Source organism: Martes martes, assembly GCF_963455335.1.
Source record: "Martes martes genome assembly, chromosome: 4".
Taxonomy (NCBI): domain Eukaryota; kingdom Metazoa; phylum Chordata; class Mammalia; order Carnivora; family Mustelidae; genus Martes; species Martes martes.
In genome coordinates, this window is record NC_137891.1 from 184,934,193 (window position 1) to 184,952,454 (window position 18,262).

The 18,262-nt window shown below is 57.6% G+C and overlaps 1 protein-coding gene across 1 annotated transcript in view; it reads right to left on the reverse strand.

Moving 5' to 3' along the window:
* Positions 1-4,799: 4,799 nt before the first annotated feature.
* Positions 4,800-18,262, reverse strand: part of SPSB1 (splA/ryanodine receptor domain and SOCS box containing 1) — a 66,713-nt gene continuing 53,250 nt past the window's right edge. Inside the window, exons 2-3 of the mRNA XM_080802870.1 lie at positions 15,122-15,963; positions 4,800-6,806 (exon numbers count right to left, since the gene is read on the reverse strand). Of these exons, the coding sequence (XP_080658996.1) occupies positions 6,679-6,806; positions 15,122-15,815 (822 nt within the window). The 5' untranslated portion in view covers positions 15,816-15,963 and the 3' untranslated portion in view covers positions 4,800-6,678. The remainder of the gene's footprint in view (positions 6,807-15,121; positions 15,964-18,262) is intronic.

The window sequence follows — 18,262 nt, forward strand, 5'->3', positions numbered from 1 at the left end:
AAGGAACCCCAGATGATCTCATCCTGGATGGGCCCTAAACCCAGTGACGGGTGTTCTTATGGGACAGACACAGAGACACAGAAGAGAAGACCACGTGACCACAGAGGCAGAGGCCGGGGTGACACGACAGCAAGCCAAGGACCGCCTGGGGCCACGAGACGCTGGAAGAGGCAGGAAGGATTCTCCCCTGAAGCCTCCAGAGGGAGGGCGCACTACTCTGGCCACACCTTGATTTTGGATGTCTGGCCCCCAGTAGTATAAGAAAATAAATGCGTGTTGTTTTAAGCCACCCAGGGCGTGGTGCTTTATTCCAGCAGCCACAGGAACCCAATGCCACGTGGAAACCGGGGTCAGAGACACGGAGCGGGGCCACCTAGCTCTTTGTCCCCCTGATTATGAGGCTGATTTCTTAGAAAACTGAACTCGTTTCCATGCAGCGGGACAGAGGCTCTGGGGCCCAGGCAATGTCTTTGCAAGATGCCTTCCTAGGAAAGGCTTGTCGGCCGACCTCTGAGCACACAAGGGCCTGGCGGAGCCGCAGGTGGTGCGCGGGGCTTCCCGCTAGCTGCCGCTGCGACCGACCGCTTACTGCGGGCCAGGCTGTGTTCTAGGCTCTTTCCGGACACAGGTTCCTGGGATCCTCCCAGGAACCTCCAGGGAGGACATTTTCTCTCTGTTTTACCAACGAGGGAAGCAAGACAAAGGGAAGCCAAAGCGGGGGGGCGGGTGTCGGGGAACACCCCCTTGGAAAGCCAGCTGGAGGTGAGAGAAGTGGGACATACAGGGTCTCATGGTGTGTGATGCACTGATTGGAACCGCACAAGGACAGGGAGAGTCCCAATGCGGATGGGCGGTTGCTGGGGGCTGGGGAGGGGGAGCGGGGAGGGACTCCCCTGGGGGGATAAAAATGTTCTGGAAGCAGACGGGGGTGGGTGGCTGCCCGTCATCAGGAATGTGTTAATGGCACTTAAGCGTACGCTTTAAAGCAGTGAATGTGACGTTCTATGAGTTTCACCACAATTTTTTAAAAAGCCGGTTGGAAAAGGGTGAGGTGGGAGGTCCTTGCACCCAGGACCTCAATGCGTCCCACTGTATGCGTCCAGCGTCTCAGAGGGCCTGGGGAGGCAAGTGCGGCCACCAGGTCCCGGACAGGCACGGCAAGCCTCCTGAGATCCTTGCTGGAGGTGACCGTCCTGGGTGGGCTGGGGAGCTGGGTGGGAACCCCAGGCTGTCCTGGCCCCAGAGCCCGGGCCCTCTCTGTGGTCTCACAGACTCGACATATAGGCCAGCTCGAGGGTCAAGTCCTTTGTTTTTCGGCTGAGGCTTCTTCTACCTGGGGTCATCGCTACCCCGACGGTGGCTTTGTTCAACAGAATCACTGGGAAGGAACTTCCCAAAATGTTTGGTTGAAAAATCTATCAAAAGGTGGGGCCCAGGGGTACAGGTGGAAGGAAGAATGGCTCATCTGCTCCTCATGCCTTAAGAGGGGAGACACGAGCAGGGAGAGACTTGGTCCTGGGTGGTGCTGAGGTCATGGGGCAGATCCAGGGCACCTCCCAGGGGACAGCCCTGCTGGACGGCACTTGTGCTGTGGCTCCAAGACCTCCGTGCAGGCTATGAGCTGCTCGTTCAGCTTTCCAGGGCCAATTTCCTTGGGGAAACTGAGGCATGGGGGACGAGCCCAAGGCTGAGGTTTCCTGCCTCCACTCTGGTATTTTTTTTTTAAATGTTCTTTTTTAATTTGAGAGAGAGAGTGAGCACAAGCAGTCGGTGGGGCGCAGAGGGAGAGGGAGAAGCAGACTCCCCCTGAGCAGGCAGCCTGGCGAGGGGCTGGATCCTGGGACTCCAGGATCGTGACCTGAGCCAAAAGCAGACACTTTACCAACTGAGCCACCCAGGTGCCCCCAGTCTGGTATTTTTCTCAGACTGTCCAGCTCACTCTTCTGAGACAAGTACTTCCTTGCCCGGGAAGAGGCTGGCGGTGTGGGCCCAGCTCTGCAAAACCTCAGCACATGCTCTGAAACACAGGGCAGGGAGAGCTGATTTTCACAGAATCTCCAGGCTTCTCTGAGTCACAGCCCCTGTGAGCCTCTGAGGGGAATGGGAAGGGCCAGGGGGTCTGCAGGGGTCCAGCCCTGCATCCACCCCGGGGCAACACATCTGACTCAGCTCCAGGGTTGCACAACACAGATGCCTGGGCTCCATTTACTGCATCTAAGTTTCTGGAATTTTGCTTTGTTCCCAAGGTGCCCTCATGATTCCAACGCAGGAGGTACCTGTGAACTCCAGCCAAGGGCCCCCATGCCAGGTCCTGCTCTCTGTGTGTTTCTAGAAGACAAAATCTCGGGGACACCTGTAAGGCCCACCCTCAGAAGAGTCAAGGGAGGGATAAAGGAGGCCTTTGCCTTTCCTGCCTATGAAGGAGACCCTGAAGGGACGGCCGCTGGGTAGGGTGGGAAGACAGAGCCAGGGTAAGTCAATGCCACCTTCCATCCAGCCAGCTGCCCTCAGCCTGGGCTTTTCCACCGGGAACATTCCCTCTGCTCAGCAAAACCATTATCAGACCGGCCGCGGCAGCTGTGCTCTGGCCCAGGAAGAAAGGTTCCAAAGAAGTGTTAGCTTTTGGCTTTCTTAAAAAAAAAGAAGAAGAAGAAGAAGAAGAAAGGCAGAAAAGGGAAAAGAGAGAAGGTCAGAGCCCCGCAGAGGACACGGAGGTCCGAGGCTGGGGCAGGACCGCACGGAGTACGCCGATGGACCGTAAGGCCGGCCTGTCCGCCAGCAGCTGAGCCCTAAGACCCTCGGAGAGCCATGAGCGGCTTCCTCTGGGCTTGCTCGGCCGGGACATCATTTGTTGATTCTAGAGCCCAATCCCTAGCTCATGATTTCCTCCCTGGTTGCCATGGCCCCGTACAGAAAACACAGCAAACTCCTGGCCCCGGGCAGCTCATTTATTTCAAATATTCCTTGCAGCTGGACTCCAACCATGTTTGGGTGTCTGGACTGGAGCATGAACTAATTGCTCTGTCTTCAGCCCCCTCCCCAGCTCCCCCAGCATACTTTATGGTTCAGTAAAGTCCACATTCCTCATCTCGCCGCTGAGGAGGCGCGGGAGGAAGGGTGGGAGGGATGCCTGGGCAGGAGAGGGAGGGGGGGCTCTTCCCATCTCTGGCCAAGCCCCAGGCCGGCTACCTGCTCGAAGGCAGGGTATTAATTACAACCACATGGGCTGGTCTGCAGAATGGTTTTATGAAGACTGCTCCCTCCAACTCGAAACCCTGCTCCCCGAGAAGTCTCCGGGCAGTACAAAGGGCCTTATTTTCCCTGGGTTTCCAACCCCTCCAAACCCCACCCCGCCTGACCCCCTTCCTCCCCCTGCCACCACCTTCAAAGCCAACAGAGTTCCAACTGCAACCCAGACATGAACTTCAACCGAAAAATAATTTCAGGCCACCCCTTTCCTCCAAACGCATCTGGGGAAGGCATCTAGGGCTCCCTTTTCCCTTGTACCCACCTTGATCTTTGGAGACTTTACCCAAGAAGAAAGAACATTTATCGGAAAGTTGGTTTAGGGATGTTTGGACCATTTTCCAGAACAGAAGTGCATGAGCTTTAAAAGCATCTGTTTGCACACTTGCTGGTATGCCGGGCCCTGTTCGAAAGCCTCATTTCACCCTTGCTACCCTCCTACGAGATGAGCACCGTGAAGACTGCCATTTGACGGAGGCTCATCCAAGAGCCCACAGCGAGGGAGGGGTCAGAGCCAACATCTGAACCCAGGTCTGACTCAGGAGTCCCTGTTGCTCGTCGCTGGGCCAACCCACCAACACACTGAAAGAATTTCCCTTTCCTCAGCAACTTGTCCGGAAAAAGAGCTGACACAGTCACAAACAGTGGTCTCCAAACTCTTAGGCAAGGTCACTTGGGGAGTTTGAGAAAACTGCAGATCCCCGGCCTGGCCCCAGAAACGCTGATTCGGTTCAGGTCAGGCAGAGCTCTGAGAAAACGTGCATTTTAGCCAATACCTCCCAGGGGCATGCCAGGGCAGGTGGTCTGAGGAAAGCTGGCTAGGAGGCGGGCAGAGAAAGGGACACGGGACTTTGGTCCAAGGGCCACCGGGCCCCCAGACCACGCCACTTTTCACAGCACCAGGAGATCCTGACAGGTCCATGGGGAGTTGAACTGCATTCTTGCCAATTCTTTGCAAACTAGTCATGACATGCGATCGTATCTAGTAAATGTCTTGACTATTCACGTATCTCACGAATCTGCTGAAGAAGCCAGATTTTCCCGTCTCCTCTGCCAGGGCATGAGGTTGGGGGGATCCTGCCCACAGCAGCTGGGAGAATAGGTTCCCTGAGAAGGCTCATCGGTGTCACTGCACACTTGGCACTGGGGACACAAGTGAGTAAAGGACCAGCTCCTTCTACTGCACGTGCAGAGCCTGGACTCAGGGAATGCCCCCTCGGGCTTCTACTCTGCCCCTAAAAAGCCCACTGTCAACTCAAGCTGCAGGACACTGATGAGCCACAGGTCTCACCGATGGGCAGAATCCTTCTTATCAGGCTCAGAAAGGCTCGGTCTGGGCTGCAGGCTCACGAACTTCTGAAAAGGGACGGAGACATTTTAGGATCACCTCTCTAGGATTCTCCTCCTCATGGGGGTTCTGGCTGGCCTCCCATCCTTAGCCATGGGGTCCCAGGGGATCACCTCATTATCTATTGAAAACTGGACCAAGGGAGGGCTTGGCCACACCCCTTTCCCTTCCCCCCAAGGCACAAAGAGGGACTCAAAAGTGGTTTGGTATTTTAATAAACTTTCCTTTATTAGGTTACTATTATTCATCATCATAAAATAGAACGGGAGTTTCAAAACTGTACAGGTCACAAGGTTCTGGGCGGAGAGGAGAGAAGGGTGGGGCTGAGGTTTGAGAAGCCGGGGGGACAGAGGGGCAGAGAAAGGACCAACAGCCCACGATTCATCCAGCGCCGGTGGGAGGACGCCGGGTCACGGCGGGAAGGTTTGGATCTGTGTAAGTAAAACTCTCTTGTGTGCAACATTCATGAGAACATGACCCACCCTGAAACAGAAGTGAGGAAAAGTCTTTAAAAGTCTTACAGGTAAGGTTTCTCCCCCCACTTGGAAAAAAAAAATTCAAAATAATAAGGGGGTAATTTACATTCCTCACCCAGACTTGGCACCAATTTTGTGCTTTAAAAAATATACTCCGCTGGAAGACTTTTTTTTTTTTTTTAAAGGTACCCTACAGCAGCTGTTTAACACATAATTCTTACCGACAAATATATATGTATATATATTAAACATTTAAACAAATAAAGTCATCTATTGTACCTGTACAGAAATGAACAGAAGTCAGATTCGAAGCGAGCTGACTTCGAGATCAAAGAAGCGGTGAGCACGGCTGCAGGGGTGGGGTCTGCTACATGGGGGCGCTGCGGCAGGGAGCCGGGGGGCCTCCTCCTCCTCTTGCTGCCCCGCCCCACCCCGCCCTGCTCCTCACGTGGCTCTGGGGGGTCGCGATGAGCTGAGGCTGCTCCCCCTGGGCCCAGAGCCCGGACAGGGACACTAGGCGGAGGCCCGCGCTGGCTTCCGAGGGGCCTCGACCTCACTCTGGGCTCCCCACCTCACCGCGCCCCTGGCTTCCCTGGGGCCGGAGACCTGCTCATCCTCCCTTCTTAGTTCCGGCTCCGGGAAGCCAGAGTTTCTGAGGATGTGCATGGGCGGTCTCAGCCGGGAAAGCAAAAGCAAACCCCCCACAGAAGACTAAAGAAGGAAAACCACGTGCAAAGATGGATGTCTCCCGGCTGGAGACAAGGGGCGCGCCACAGCCCTTGTAGACGGGTCCCCCCGAGACCCTCATATTGCATGGGCTCAGGAACCCAGAGCAGAGCCCCTTGGGAACTGTAGGTCCGGGGACCCACGGGGAGACACCGTTGTGCCCAGATAAGGACACACCACAGCCACAGCCCGACGAGAGGGACAGGGGAGACACACACATCCCGGGGAGGGGCCGGTAGAAGGGAAGCAACAGAACACTCCGGAGAGAGGGGAACGAAACAAGGTTTCCTTTCTAAATGGAATAAATAAATGGCTTTTGTTATTGTTAAAAGAATAAATACAGGGTACCGGGGGGCTGACAGCCGGGGCTGATGCTGGGGGCTTGTGTGCCTGTGGAAGGTCCCATTTTGGCGTCTGCCTCGGTGTCCGTGATGAGTTTCTGACATCCTGAGTGTGGCCTGCTGCGGCGTGACCCCGCTGGCCTCAGCACCAGCCCGCATCCAAGCACCTCTTAGCGGCCCTGGGATCTGCTCTTGGAGGAGGCCGGGGTGCTTCCTCCTGGGCTCTGCCAGGTCGGGGCGGGGGGGGGGGCATGGAGATCCTCGGGCCACCCCGAGGGCGGGCTGGAGCTCCGTGGAGGGCTCCCTAGGAGTCTGTTCTCTGGGTCTTCTTCCGCAGAGGGACTGTGGAAACGGCGTGCGGGGGGCTTCTGCCAAGGTCGGGACGGGGAATGGAGGAGCCTGCGTCGAGCTGTCGGTAGCCGGCAGGGGCAGCGGGGAGGATGGACAGGTGGCCGGGTGCCGGTCCGAGGTGCGGGGCACGGCGGCAGGCCGGCATGGTGGCACCGGGTGGCTGGCGTGCTGGCGGTGCAGGGGTGGAGCATCACTGGTAGAGGAGGTAGGCCTTGAGGGAGGCTGGCAGCGGTAGCGTGTGGATGTCAGCCAGACGCTCCTTCCCCAGGGCCAGGCGCACCGAGCGGCGGCACAGATCCATGAGCGGCAGGGGCTCGGCTGAGGGGACGGAGGAGAGAGCGAGGACAGGTTAGCATGGCTCCAGATGGCTCTAGAAAGCTCTAGAAGGCTCTAGAAGGAACAGCGCTAACAGCGACAGCCACCCTAGCGGTACTATGATGTGTCCCTATACAATCTGCAACGAGGCAACTTCACATTTTCAATCAACCGTTAATGGCAAACACGGAGAACCTGCTCTGGGCCAGGCACCCTTGTGAGCCCCCCGGAGACACAAACTCATTGAAGAGTTTGTTATGGTTCGTTAGGAGGGACTTAACAATCACAGGGACACATCACTATAATCGTCCCCATTAAACAGATGACACTGAGGGACAGAGAGTCCCAATAACTTGCCCAGGGTCACAGCGCTGCAAGGAGGAGGAGCCGGATCCGAGCCCAGGCAGCCCCTCCTCTTACCCACCCGATAAGCCTTCGTTGCGTGTCGGACCACAGGGCACGGAAGCCCGCCGGTCCCAGCACGGGCCCCAGCTCCAGACCCCACACAGGCATTCGGGAAGGGAATCCACGTTAGCCCGGGGCTCGTGGGTCCCGCAGCCGTCCCCACCTCACCGGTGAGGACGCTGAAGCAGAGGGGACCCCACGCGCCAAGGTTACGTGCTGGGGTCGGAATCCAGGCAGCCCAGGCTCGGCAACCACATCTGGCCACCAAACCGTGCTGCCGAGGAAGATGGAAGAAATGCACGGGAGGCAGGCCCGGCCGCCCTACGGCCTGAAGGCGCAGAGTCCGCAGAAACCCTAGGTCCTTGGACTTCTTCACACCTGACAGGATGAGGGTCAGGGGCCCAGGCCAGGGCAGGTGGAAATGCCAGCCCAGCCTCCACAGCCGGGACCCTCGAGGCTGCCCCCGGCACCGCCAGAGCATCTCACAGCCAGGGAAACTGAGGCAGGGCTCATGGTGCTGCCTCGGGCGCCTGGATTTGAGAGGAATTTCTAGCCGCAGCCTGCAAAAGCACTTCTGTCCTTGTGTCCCCAGACGGCCTGGACCTGTCTTCCCCCAAGGGAGGCTCCATGCAGCCCGTGTCTCAGATAAACTCTGTTCTAGGGGGGCAGAGGGGGCCTCGCTCTCCCTGCCTCCCTGCAGGTGACTGACTCCTCCTGGCTCTCTTCCCGGAAGCAAGGTGCCGGCGAGCACACCTGCCGCTGCTCAGGGCCGCCCCGCGGCGTCGCGGATCCGCAAAGAGCTAAAGGGACGGGCATCTGTGGCTTCGGCCAGGGTCTCCCCTTGACACTGAGACTCCCCTGTGGTCAAAAAACTGAGAAAAAAACAACAACCCAGCACTTCCCTCGAGGCCCCATGCCTTCAATGAGTGGATCAAAGTGTGTCTCATAATAGTAAAAATAACATTGAAAAAACTCAACTGTTGAGGAGCAAATGTTACAGCTGGAGGCTTTGGGAGGAAGTGGGGGGGCTGTTGAGGTTTTGGGGGGGCCATGAAGGTATTCTAAAGCCGATCACAGTGATGGTGGCCTAGTGGTCACGCTCTTTAAACATGGGACTGGTACGGCCTGTGAATTACATCCCAACGAGCTGTTATCAACAGACTCGGGCTCAGGCTTGGTAACACATTTACTAAATTCCCGGCTTTCAAAGAAGTCAGGCAACTGCTCTTCATCTCCCATGGGCCGTCAGCCACAACGAGACCGGAAAGGGAACCGAAATGGTCAGTGTTTTTCATGAAAAGCTTTGAATCAGGGCCATTCCTGGACAGCCCCGTATGATCAAGGGGAACCTCGGTCAGAGGCAGGAGGATGAGCTAAATTATCTTCCGCCCTTTGAGGGGGTGAACATTCCAGGCTCCTGGGGAGCAGGGGCGGGCTTCTCCCCAAGCCCATGGAGCCCTGGGTCTCCCCCATCGTGGCGTCCTGCATGCGTGGCCCTTCCTCTCCTCCACTCAGGAGCTCTCTCCATCTGCCACATCGGGCCAGCCCCTTCTCCCGCCAGAATGTGGTTTGGACGCCCATGGGGAGGCAGAGGGGCTTCCCCTGGTCAGCTGGGGACCCTTAAGAAAGTATCAAGAACCACTGAATGTGGCCAGAGTGCAGAGCAGGGCTGTGGAGGGAAGCTTGAGACGGAGTTTCCATTATACCCTCTTAGCTTAATGGTTTCCAGGTATCCCATGGGGACCCTCACTAAGAAATGCTTCTGAACGGCAGAGCCCTGTACACCCCTTGCTCCAGCCCCCTTATTTTTGGTGACAGCCGACCTGAAATTAACAACACCAGCAGCAGGGGCGCCTGGGTGGCTCAGTGGGTTAAAGCCTCTGCCTTCGGCTCAGGTCATGATCCCAGGGTCCTGGGATGGAGCCCCGCATCGGACTCTCTGCTCAGCACGGAGCCTGCTTCTCCCTCTCTCTCTGCCTGCCTCTCTGCCTACTTGTGATCTCTGTCTGTCAAAAAAAAAAAAAAATGTTTGAAACATCACCAACAGCAGCTTGTGGACCACGAATGGGGTGCCTGGCGGGGACTGTGGCCCCTGCCATCTACAGATGGGGAAATGGCTTGGGGAGGGGAGAGCCAAGGGCGAGAACGCCGACATGCACCCACATCCAGCCAATTCCGTAGTCGGGCTCTCTCTACCCCAGCATACGGAGGAAGCTCCCGAGAGGACCTGTGGCTACCTCCTTCCCCTCCCGCGGAAAGCCTGACCATCTTGGGACCACACTGAATAATCCAGGTGGAGAGCGGTTGTGAGCCCGGAAGGGATGTGTCTTTCAGACACCCCATTCCTGCCGGGATGAGCTGCGGAAGCCGCCGCCAGCAGATACAGTGACGCACCATGAGCTGAAAATACGACCAGTCACGCAAGCATCCCACGGACGGGTCTGTTCCTGGGGGACGCAAACACACGCATAGGTCATCCCCCTCCCTCCTGGATCTTGTAGGGGGCAAACGGTGCACGGGGTCATGGTCTGGCTGCTTTCCAAAGGCCGGGCAGAGAGCAGGAGTGCAACCGGACCATGGAAATGTCTGTCCTGATTTCAGTTGGTCACTGATGGAACCCAAGAAGGCCTCCCCACCTCAATGCCTTGGACGGGGCCCTGCAGACGCTGTATCCAGCTCCATCCACAAAGCCAGGCGCCCACTGGAGTTCCACCCTCGAAGTTCCCAAACAGGGAAGGCCAAGGTTTATTTGATGGCCTGTGGGAAGGGCCTCAGCCCCTGGCCTGCCTCCAGGAAGCGAGATGCTCGTCCTAAACTTTACATAGTATCTATGAGTGGTGGGGGCACAGAGTCAAGCACAGAAACTGGAGAGTGAATCAGGTGCTGTTTATGGGAGCTGAAGGTCGAGGAAGGGTCTCTGTGCTAATTTCCACGTTTCTAAGTTTCTAGGAGGAATGATTACCGGGTAGCCTGTCTGACCGTGCGCGGCCCAGCATGCCGACCCGACCTGTCCACACTCCTCAGAGAGGCTACAACCCCACTCACACCTCCAGGGCCTGCCCCTGCACTAGCTCACGGGCTCAGAGAATGAACTTCAGGCCTGTGAGGTCAAGGGCAGGGGTCTCACGTCAAGAGGTGCTCCTGATCCAGCCATATTCCCGTTCCCACCTGTCGCCTTCACCGGTCCTGAGACTGACCTCCCGCTCACTCCTGCAAGAAGCTTGCACTGAAAATGCTCCGTGAAATGGATTCTAGGAAGTCATGGGTGGAGGTTGGCCATCATGGAGGACCATCAGCCTATGTGCGCGTTTCCCCTCGACATTAAGCGGTTCTTATAAAAAAGAAGCAAAACAAAACACGACCCCTTGTTCTTGGCAGTCAGGAAATGACGCCTGACGCCCGGCTGGGTGGCTTGGCAATTCTGGTTCCCGGCTCCCCCGACTCTGAGAGCCTACTGTCCTCATATGCCAGCCTTTCGGGAGACAGGGGGCCTAGAACGACCCCTTCCCTCCTAAGTGGCCTCTCTCCCCCGAAAGGAAGCCCCTGCAGGTGGGGGTGATTAGCGTCCCTGACTAGGGGCTTCCTGGAGCACAGGGGGAACAGGTGCAGGTAGGATCCACCACTGGGTGAGGCACCCCAGGAGGGCATCTAGGGAGGCCAGGAGGACCCCAGGAAGAGGCCACCAAGTCGAAAGTTTCCTGAGGAAAAGAGCGGAGCCCTCTCTGAACCCACAATCATAAAAAACCTCACCAAACTTATCTGGGAGCTGTAAAAGGGAGAATTTGAAAATGGAGGAACGCAGGGGAAAGCTTTCCTTAGCCGGAGACGCGGTCACAAGTGGTGGGGGCAGGGAGGCCCCATGGGGCAGGGACCCTCCCTTGGGTGGTGGCCAGCCTACGGCTTGCAAGTAGGTCTTTCCTTTTTGCGTCTCCAGGGTGGGGGCAGGCAGGCCTGGAGGCCACAGTGGGCCCTGTCTCCTCGCTCCAATGGTCATGCCCACCCCTTCACCCCAGGAAAGAGGAAAGTGACACCACAGTCCCTCTGGCTGTGGCTTCAGCCCCAGAAGGTCTCAAGGCCTGAGGTGGTCAGAACAAGTGGCCTGTGGTCAGAGCTGGCTGGATGGTGGGGGAGGTCACATAGGGACACACTGATCACTAGCTCTGCTTTTGCTTTGGCTCTGGCCTCAGTACAGGGACAGGGACTCTGCTAGGAGGGTCTGACCAGCACACGGAGGAAGGGGACAGGGACTCTGCTGGGGACGGTCAGCCTGGCGCACAGGGGAAGGGGACAGGGACGCTGCTGGGGAGTGTCGGCCTGGCGCACAGGGGAAGGGACTACAGGCTGCTCACTGTCGTGAGCCCTGCAGCACGGGGGAGGCTCTGCTTAGCAAGTCTGGCCGACCGGCTCTGCAAACCGCTGCTCCCTGTGGAGGTCAGGACCTGGCGTCTGGGGCAGGGTAGGGTGGGGCGGGGCAGGGTGGGGAAGGAGGGTGAGGATGACTTCGCAGACAGCCCAGGGCTAACAAGTCAGAGCGCCTCCAAGGCCGTGACCCCGAGATGTTGCCTCTAGCCAGCCCTGGCCACACTTTCTGCCTTTCACACTCTGCTCCCCGGTGGACCACGGACCCAGTCTCGCCATGACATTCCCCCTTCCTCAGTGACCTTGGACGGTAAGGCAAACTCTCATGGGCAGAAAACTTAGGTGCCCTTCAACCTCACCCAATGGGTACCCCATCTGACTACTGTCTCACCTTCCCCTCAGGGGGTGGCCTGGGGGTCTCATGGGAATGGTCTAGAGTCACTGTCTCCACATCAGTGTCCCCCTCTTCTAAATTCAGAAGCACCTGGAGCCTCAGAACGTGGCCCTCTTGGAAATAGCATCTTTGCAGATGTCATTACTTAAGATGAGGTCATGCTGGAGTATGACCTGGGCTGGGCCGGGCCCAGAATCCAATGGCTGGTGTCCCAGAAAGATGAGGACAGACACAGGAGGCCATGTAGGGATGGAGGCAGAGATGGGGGAACGTGTCCACAAGCAAGGACTGCCGGCAACCAGCAGGAGCCAGGACGGAGACCTGGGGAGCAGCCCCCCAAGCCCTCAGAAGGAACCAATCCTGCCGACACCCGACTTTGTAGTCTGAGCTCCGGAGCGGTAAGAGAGCGCATTCTATGGGTTTAAGCACCCAGCGGCGGTTCCAGCAGCCCCCCGAATCGAACACACCAGCCTTCTCGCTCCTCTGCAAACCCAGTGCTCTGTCAGGCTTCTGACCCCACCCAACCCTGACGACTTCAGTCAAGGTCACCAGTGATGGCCTTGTTGCCACAGCTGATGGACACCTCTCAGCCCTCACGGTGCTCGACCTGGCATCGCCTTGTCTTTCCAGAAGTCCTTCTTCATCTGTTGTCCAGGCCACTCCTCTCCCCCAAGCCTCATGGCCACTCTGCCTCTTCTCCCTTTCAACGAAATCAGTAACTGGAGAGCTCACGGGACTGATCGCGGTGGCAGACTCCCTGTGCAACTTTTTACCCAGACCTTTTCCTTTTGCCTTTAAATTACCCCGACTCTCCCTTCAGGGAGCTGGATTTGAGGCTTGCCCTCCTGTCTCCTCGTCTGACTGCCTCTTGAGCAAATCCTTTCCTTGCTGCCTCCTAGCGATTGTCTTGGCCGCCCAGCGGGGAGGCAGACTCCACTGGGCTATAGCATGACATTTCAGGGGGGAGGATCCTCATCATTAATCAAGAGAATCCAAGGTAGGCTCAAGCCACCTGGCACTTGGAGTCTCCACCCAAGAGCCAGAACCCAGATGCAACCCTCAGCAACGCATTCCCATGCCCACTCCCACTCCCCTTAATCCCTGTCCATTTCCTCCCGACAAGAAAAATTACAAAATCACTCAACCTCCCATCTGATGCAGAGCAGACGACGGGCCTCTGTCTCTTTATAAGACGCCCATGGGGCCTCCAGGACTGTTCTGGCAGAACCTTTGCCGAGGCTTGCCCTGACTCAGCAGAGGCACAATTCTGCTGGGGTGTGCCCCGACTTGCCGCAGTGAACAGGCTCGTGTCCCCCTGGGCCCCTGGGTGGTCTGTGTTCTGTATCAGAGCCGGCTCTGTGAACGGGGAACGCTGATGCACCTGTTACTGGAGGGGGTGATGGCTGCACCGCTCTTGTGGAGACCAGCAGACCAGTGACAGCACGGGCAGCCCAGCAATCCACTCCTCCATCCGCACAGAATGGGCAGTAAGTTACCCAGGGCCATGGGCACTCCTCTGCCAGGGCTAGGGCTCCTGAAATCCTAGGTCCTGGGCAGGAGGTGTCTGGTTCTCCCAATCCCTGCCTGTCCTGGCCTAGGGCAGGTCTGACCATGGACTTTCTACTACCATCACCTGGGGAGACAGACTCACAGAACTTGCTCTACCGGTTCCTGAGACCAGATCTGAAGTTACCTCCTCGGGGAGGCTACCTGCCAGAGGCACAGCTCGTCGTCGCCCCTGCAGGGAGTCCGACGACCCAGGGGTACTAGGCTGCACTGGTGAGGTCATTGCCATCACCAGGCCAAAGGCAGAGGCAAGGAGCGAGGGAAAGAGGGGTAGTGGCGGCTTCCAAAGAGAAGCGTTTAAGAGGTCCCTCTGCCTTATGTCCCTGGATATTTTCTCTGACATCCTCCAAGGCTAAAGCAGGGAAGACGTGTGGGAGAAGCTGACGGTTTGGAGGCTGCAGGACCACAGTATGCATCTGTGCTTCTGACCCCAGCAGGGGGTCCCTGACTGCTCACCTGGCCTACTGGGTGCCAGGCCGAACCTGTCCTGTAGGGACGGTCAAGATGCGGGTGGGCAAAGCTTTCTGCCCCACCCCCTTTCCAAGTTGAGGTCTGAAGATGGTAGAAAGGACCTATGGAAGACTAAGGGTCAAACGCGGGGATGGATAGTTCTGGAACTCTGGGACTTCCTGTCACCATGGGTCCCAGCCATGAAGCCACAGAGTCCTCTGCCTCCTAAACTAGGACATGTCACCACATGTGGGCTATTTTCACATGTGGTCTGAGAAAGGCCACTCCCTTTTCCAAAGGACTGGTGGGAATCATTGCTGATTCAGCCTGTTTCTAATCCACATGTTCTTCTCCAAAGGCCTCCTGACATCATGACTGAACAAGCCCCTCCCTGGGGACCTGGTCTAAAGGAACCAACTCAGAAGCCTCTGGCACCAGAAGAGAGAGACCCTAAACCTATCTAATGAGCAAGAGAGGTCACTGGCTTTCGTTTATGTAAGAGGTCCTCATAACCCCAAAACGGCAAACCCCAGCTCAACAGTATGTTGGCTACTGTACTAGAATTTGGTCAACTGCAGATCAAAACTGGAGGCAGGTCAACCAGAAACAAAGAGCATCTAACCATGTACCCATCCATCCACCTTCCCATCCATCCACCCACACAGCCATCCATCCAACCATCCGTCCATCCATCCATCCAACCATCCGTCCATCCATCCATCCAAACATCCATCCATCTATCCATCCATCCATCCATCCATCCATCCATCCATCCATCCACTCATCCATCCATCCATCCATCCATCCATCCATCCATCCACTCAGCCATCCAACCACTCATTTATCCCTCCATCCAACCACCCATCTAACCATCTGTCCGTGCATTCATCCATCCACTCATCCAGCCACCCATTCATTCACCCATCCACGAGAAGCTATCAGGTAACCTGGCAGACTCCAGTTAGAACTCTTCATTTAAGCAGAGGCACGCAAAAACAGCCTCTGAGGATCTGAATATGCTGGGACAGCTACTTAAAGACTTTCTAGTTCCAGTGACTGTAAATTTTTGGGCAGGTGCAGCCAGGACCCCAGGGCCACAGGGAGTCCAGGAACCATCACACCGGACAGAACACAGGACACTTACGGTCGAGTCCATTCAAGTAGCGCATGCGGATCTCACAGTGGCCCCACACGGCACTCACTACAGGATACAGTTTTTTGCCCTTGAGTCCTCGAAAAGCCACTCCCATGTACTGTCCGTCCACAATGAAGCTCAGGGTGCCATCATCCATGTCCAGGGCCACGAGGAATGAGTCAGGGACAATAAATGTTTCATCCGGCTCCAAAAAGGCCGGGTACGTTTTGCTCGGTTGGTTTTTGCCATCGTGATAGAGTCGGTTGCGCCCCAAGTCCCAGCCCCAGGACTCGTGGTTATTCCCCACGAGGGTCGTGTACCCGACGGAGTGCAGGGGGGCGTCTGCTGTCGCCACCCCCACCACAGCGTGTGTGCCCCGCTGCCTCATGGCCCACGTGATCTGCCACACGTGCAGCCCGCGCGTGTACCCGACCTTGCCCCTGATAGCGTCCGTGCTCTGGGCCACCGGATGCCGGTGAAAGATCAGCTTGTCGTCCTCCTTCACAAAGACGTTGAGCGATCGGTCGTTGTTGTTCCACGAGTGGAGCAGCTGGACGTCGTAGGACACGGGGGGCATGTCCAGCAGCAGGTCTAGGCGGGTGGGCTTGCAGTAGTCCAGACCCTGGAGCTCCTGCTTCAGGGGCCGGTACGTGGGGTCCCTCATGTCCACGGTCTTGATCCCTCCAGTGACCTTCTGACCCATGTTTGCCCTTGGTTTCACCTTTGCACGGACTCCTGGGGCAAACTCATCAACCGTGGGGCCTCCCGTCCAGTTTGCTGATGAGGTCCAGACAGCGGTCCCCAGGAAGGCTGGTGGGCGGCCTCGGAGACGGCGGAGCCCTCAGTGTTGCCTGATGGATGAAGAGAGAAACAGGAGGTCGGGTGAGCAGAGGTGCGGGGAGAAGAGGGACACAGAAGTTGGGAGCATGGGGCTGCCCGCGCAGACACGTCCCAGCAACCCGGCTTTGGGGCTCCGGGCACACCCGAGGCGGGCCAGGCTGCGGCCGTGGCTCTGTCGCCGAGACTAACTCGAGGAAAGAGTTGGCGTGGAGAGGTGGGCCTGGGGGCTGGGCATCACGCTCGATGGTGTCGGCTGCACGACCCTCATCAAATACCTCACCACGGTCTCTCAGGGCAGAAGGCCAAGCTGGCACGGGTCCTGAATCAGGCCTGAGGCAGTGGGTATCCTCCTTGGTCAAAGGAAGGGAAAACTTATTTCCCTCGTCTACGGTCTGGGGGGAGCGAGGCCGTGAGAGGCAGCAGAAGGGGCAGGCCCCCATTTCCCAGCTCCTCTTCTCTCCTAGCACAGCTGCTTCTGGGGGTTCATGCTAGGGAAGGGGACCCCAGTGTAGCCAGAAAGCTCACTTGGGGGTCTGCATGGGTGCTCAGCCAGGAGGCCCTAGGGGTCCCCTGGCTTGCTGGTCCCCAAGGCTGCCGCGACTTCTCCAGCAAGTCCTATGTCCCTCCTGACCCAGGGCCACCAGTGACACTCTTCTCATGGCCTCCGGGCTGGCCCCTGGTCAGGTGAGGACAGAGGCTCTCATCCCCTGCCCTCACGTAGTTCTGGACCAATACTTAGAGGACCGCCACTTTCCCCAGCCACACCCTTCAACCAGCAGCCAACATTTGGCCCCTTGGGTGCCAATATTTGGCCCCTTGGGTCCCAACAGCCCAGGTGGGTAAGAAGTCGAAGAGATCTCACTGTGTCTGTCCTGGTGTCTCCACTGGCAGTGCCAAGGAGGGGGGCCTGAAATGTGGGGTCAACCGACCACCCCTGCCATTCCTGTCCTCAGTGTCCAGCCTTGGATAAGGGAAGAGAACATGCCATTTGGGTTTCCTGAGCCTCACTGGGGAAGAGCTTCTTTTGGCCATCACAAACCTCCCTGGCCTGTGAAAGGGACTCTTGGCTGCCTGGTCTGGGGCACGGGCTCCTGGGACCGAGCAGACAAGGGAGAAGGCAGGCTCCAAGCCGAATAAACGAACTGAATGTGCATGCGGGGAGCCTGGGCGCCCAGCTGCTGGGAAAAGCATCCCGCGGGCCCCTTGTTCCAAGGAGCACTGAGGTGACTGTGATGAAGAGAGTCCAAAGGAGCCCGCTGTGGGGGTGCTGCGGGAGGCCCCTCTGTGGGTGGCAGGGACAGGGCACCTGCTGGGAGAGGAGGGCAGGCTGTGCAGGGGAATCTGGGACGGGGGCCAGCGGGAGCCAGGAGGAGGGGAGGGATCTGCAATGGGCTTGCTGCCTCTCGTCGCCGGTCTTCTAGCGGACCCAAGCTGCCTCTGTCCTCTGGGACCGCATCTTCAGGGTGACCAGGACTCTGGGAGGTTGGTTCTCAGGAGGATAAACGTCCCTGTGTGTGTCCCTCCCCCGCCCTCACTGAGCACATCAAGCCTCCCTGAGGCACGGTCATCTCTTCAGAGCCAGGTAGGACCTCTTGTGTCCAATGTAGGCAAAGTTGCTATAGAGCAGAAAAGAGCCTCTGCGGCTAGAGGACCCCCCCCCCCCCCGTTCTGGAAAGTTCTGTGGATATTGTGACCTCACATCCTGGAGCCCCAGGACATTCCCAGTTTCAAGCCTTCAGGTCCATGGACTCCTGAGAGCCATGAAACTCTCCAGGACTTGCCTGTGGCCCTACAGAGGGGGCCCCCATGGCTTTGGCACCTGCTTGCCAGGCTGTGTGGGGGTGGAGAGAGCCGGGGTTTTGGTGTGCAAACATGGTCCTCATAACTATAGAGCCTGGGGGCCGCCTGGCTGCAGTCTTCCCTGACTCCTCTTTTCCATGCGTCTCCAGGCTCCACTCCAGTACCCTCCTGAGCTGGTCAGGGGCAGTTCCCATAGTCGGAAGCGCCCACACCCATCCTTGCCTGGACACCTCGCTCTGGCAGGTGCCCAGCGACCTCCCTGCACAGGACCCTGTGGGAAGCCCTCTTTCTGGAGCAAAGCGGCCACTGCCCTTCGGTGAGCTCTGTCCCAGCATCTGGACGCACGAGATCCCAACCCCACCATGGGCACAGGTGAGGAGTGAGGAGGAGGCTGGGCGTCGGGGGAGACACTGGGCAGGCAGGATGTGTGGGAGAGGGAGGTGGTGCGGCGAAGTCCTTCCAACACGTTAATTTATCTACGTGTTGATAAATTAATTTATCAACACGTAG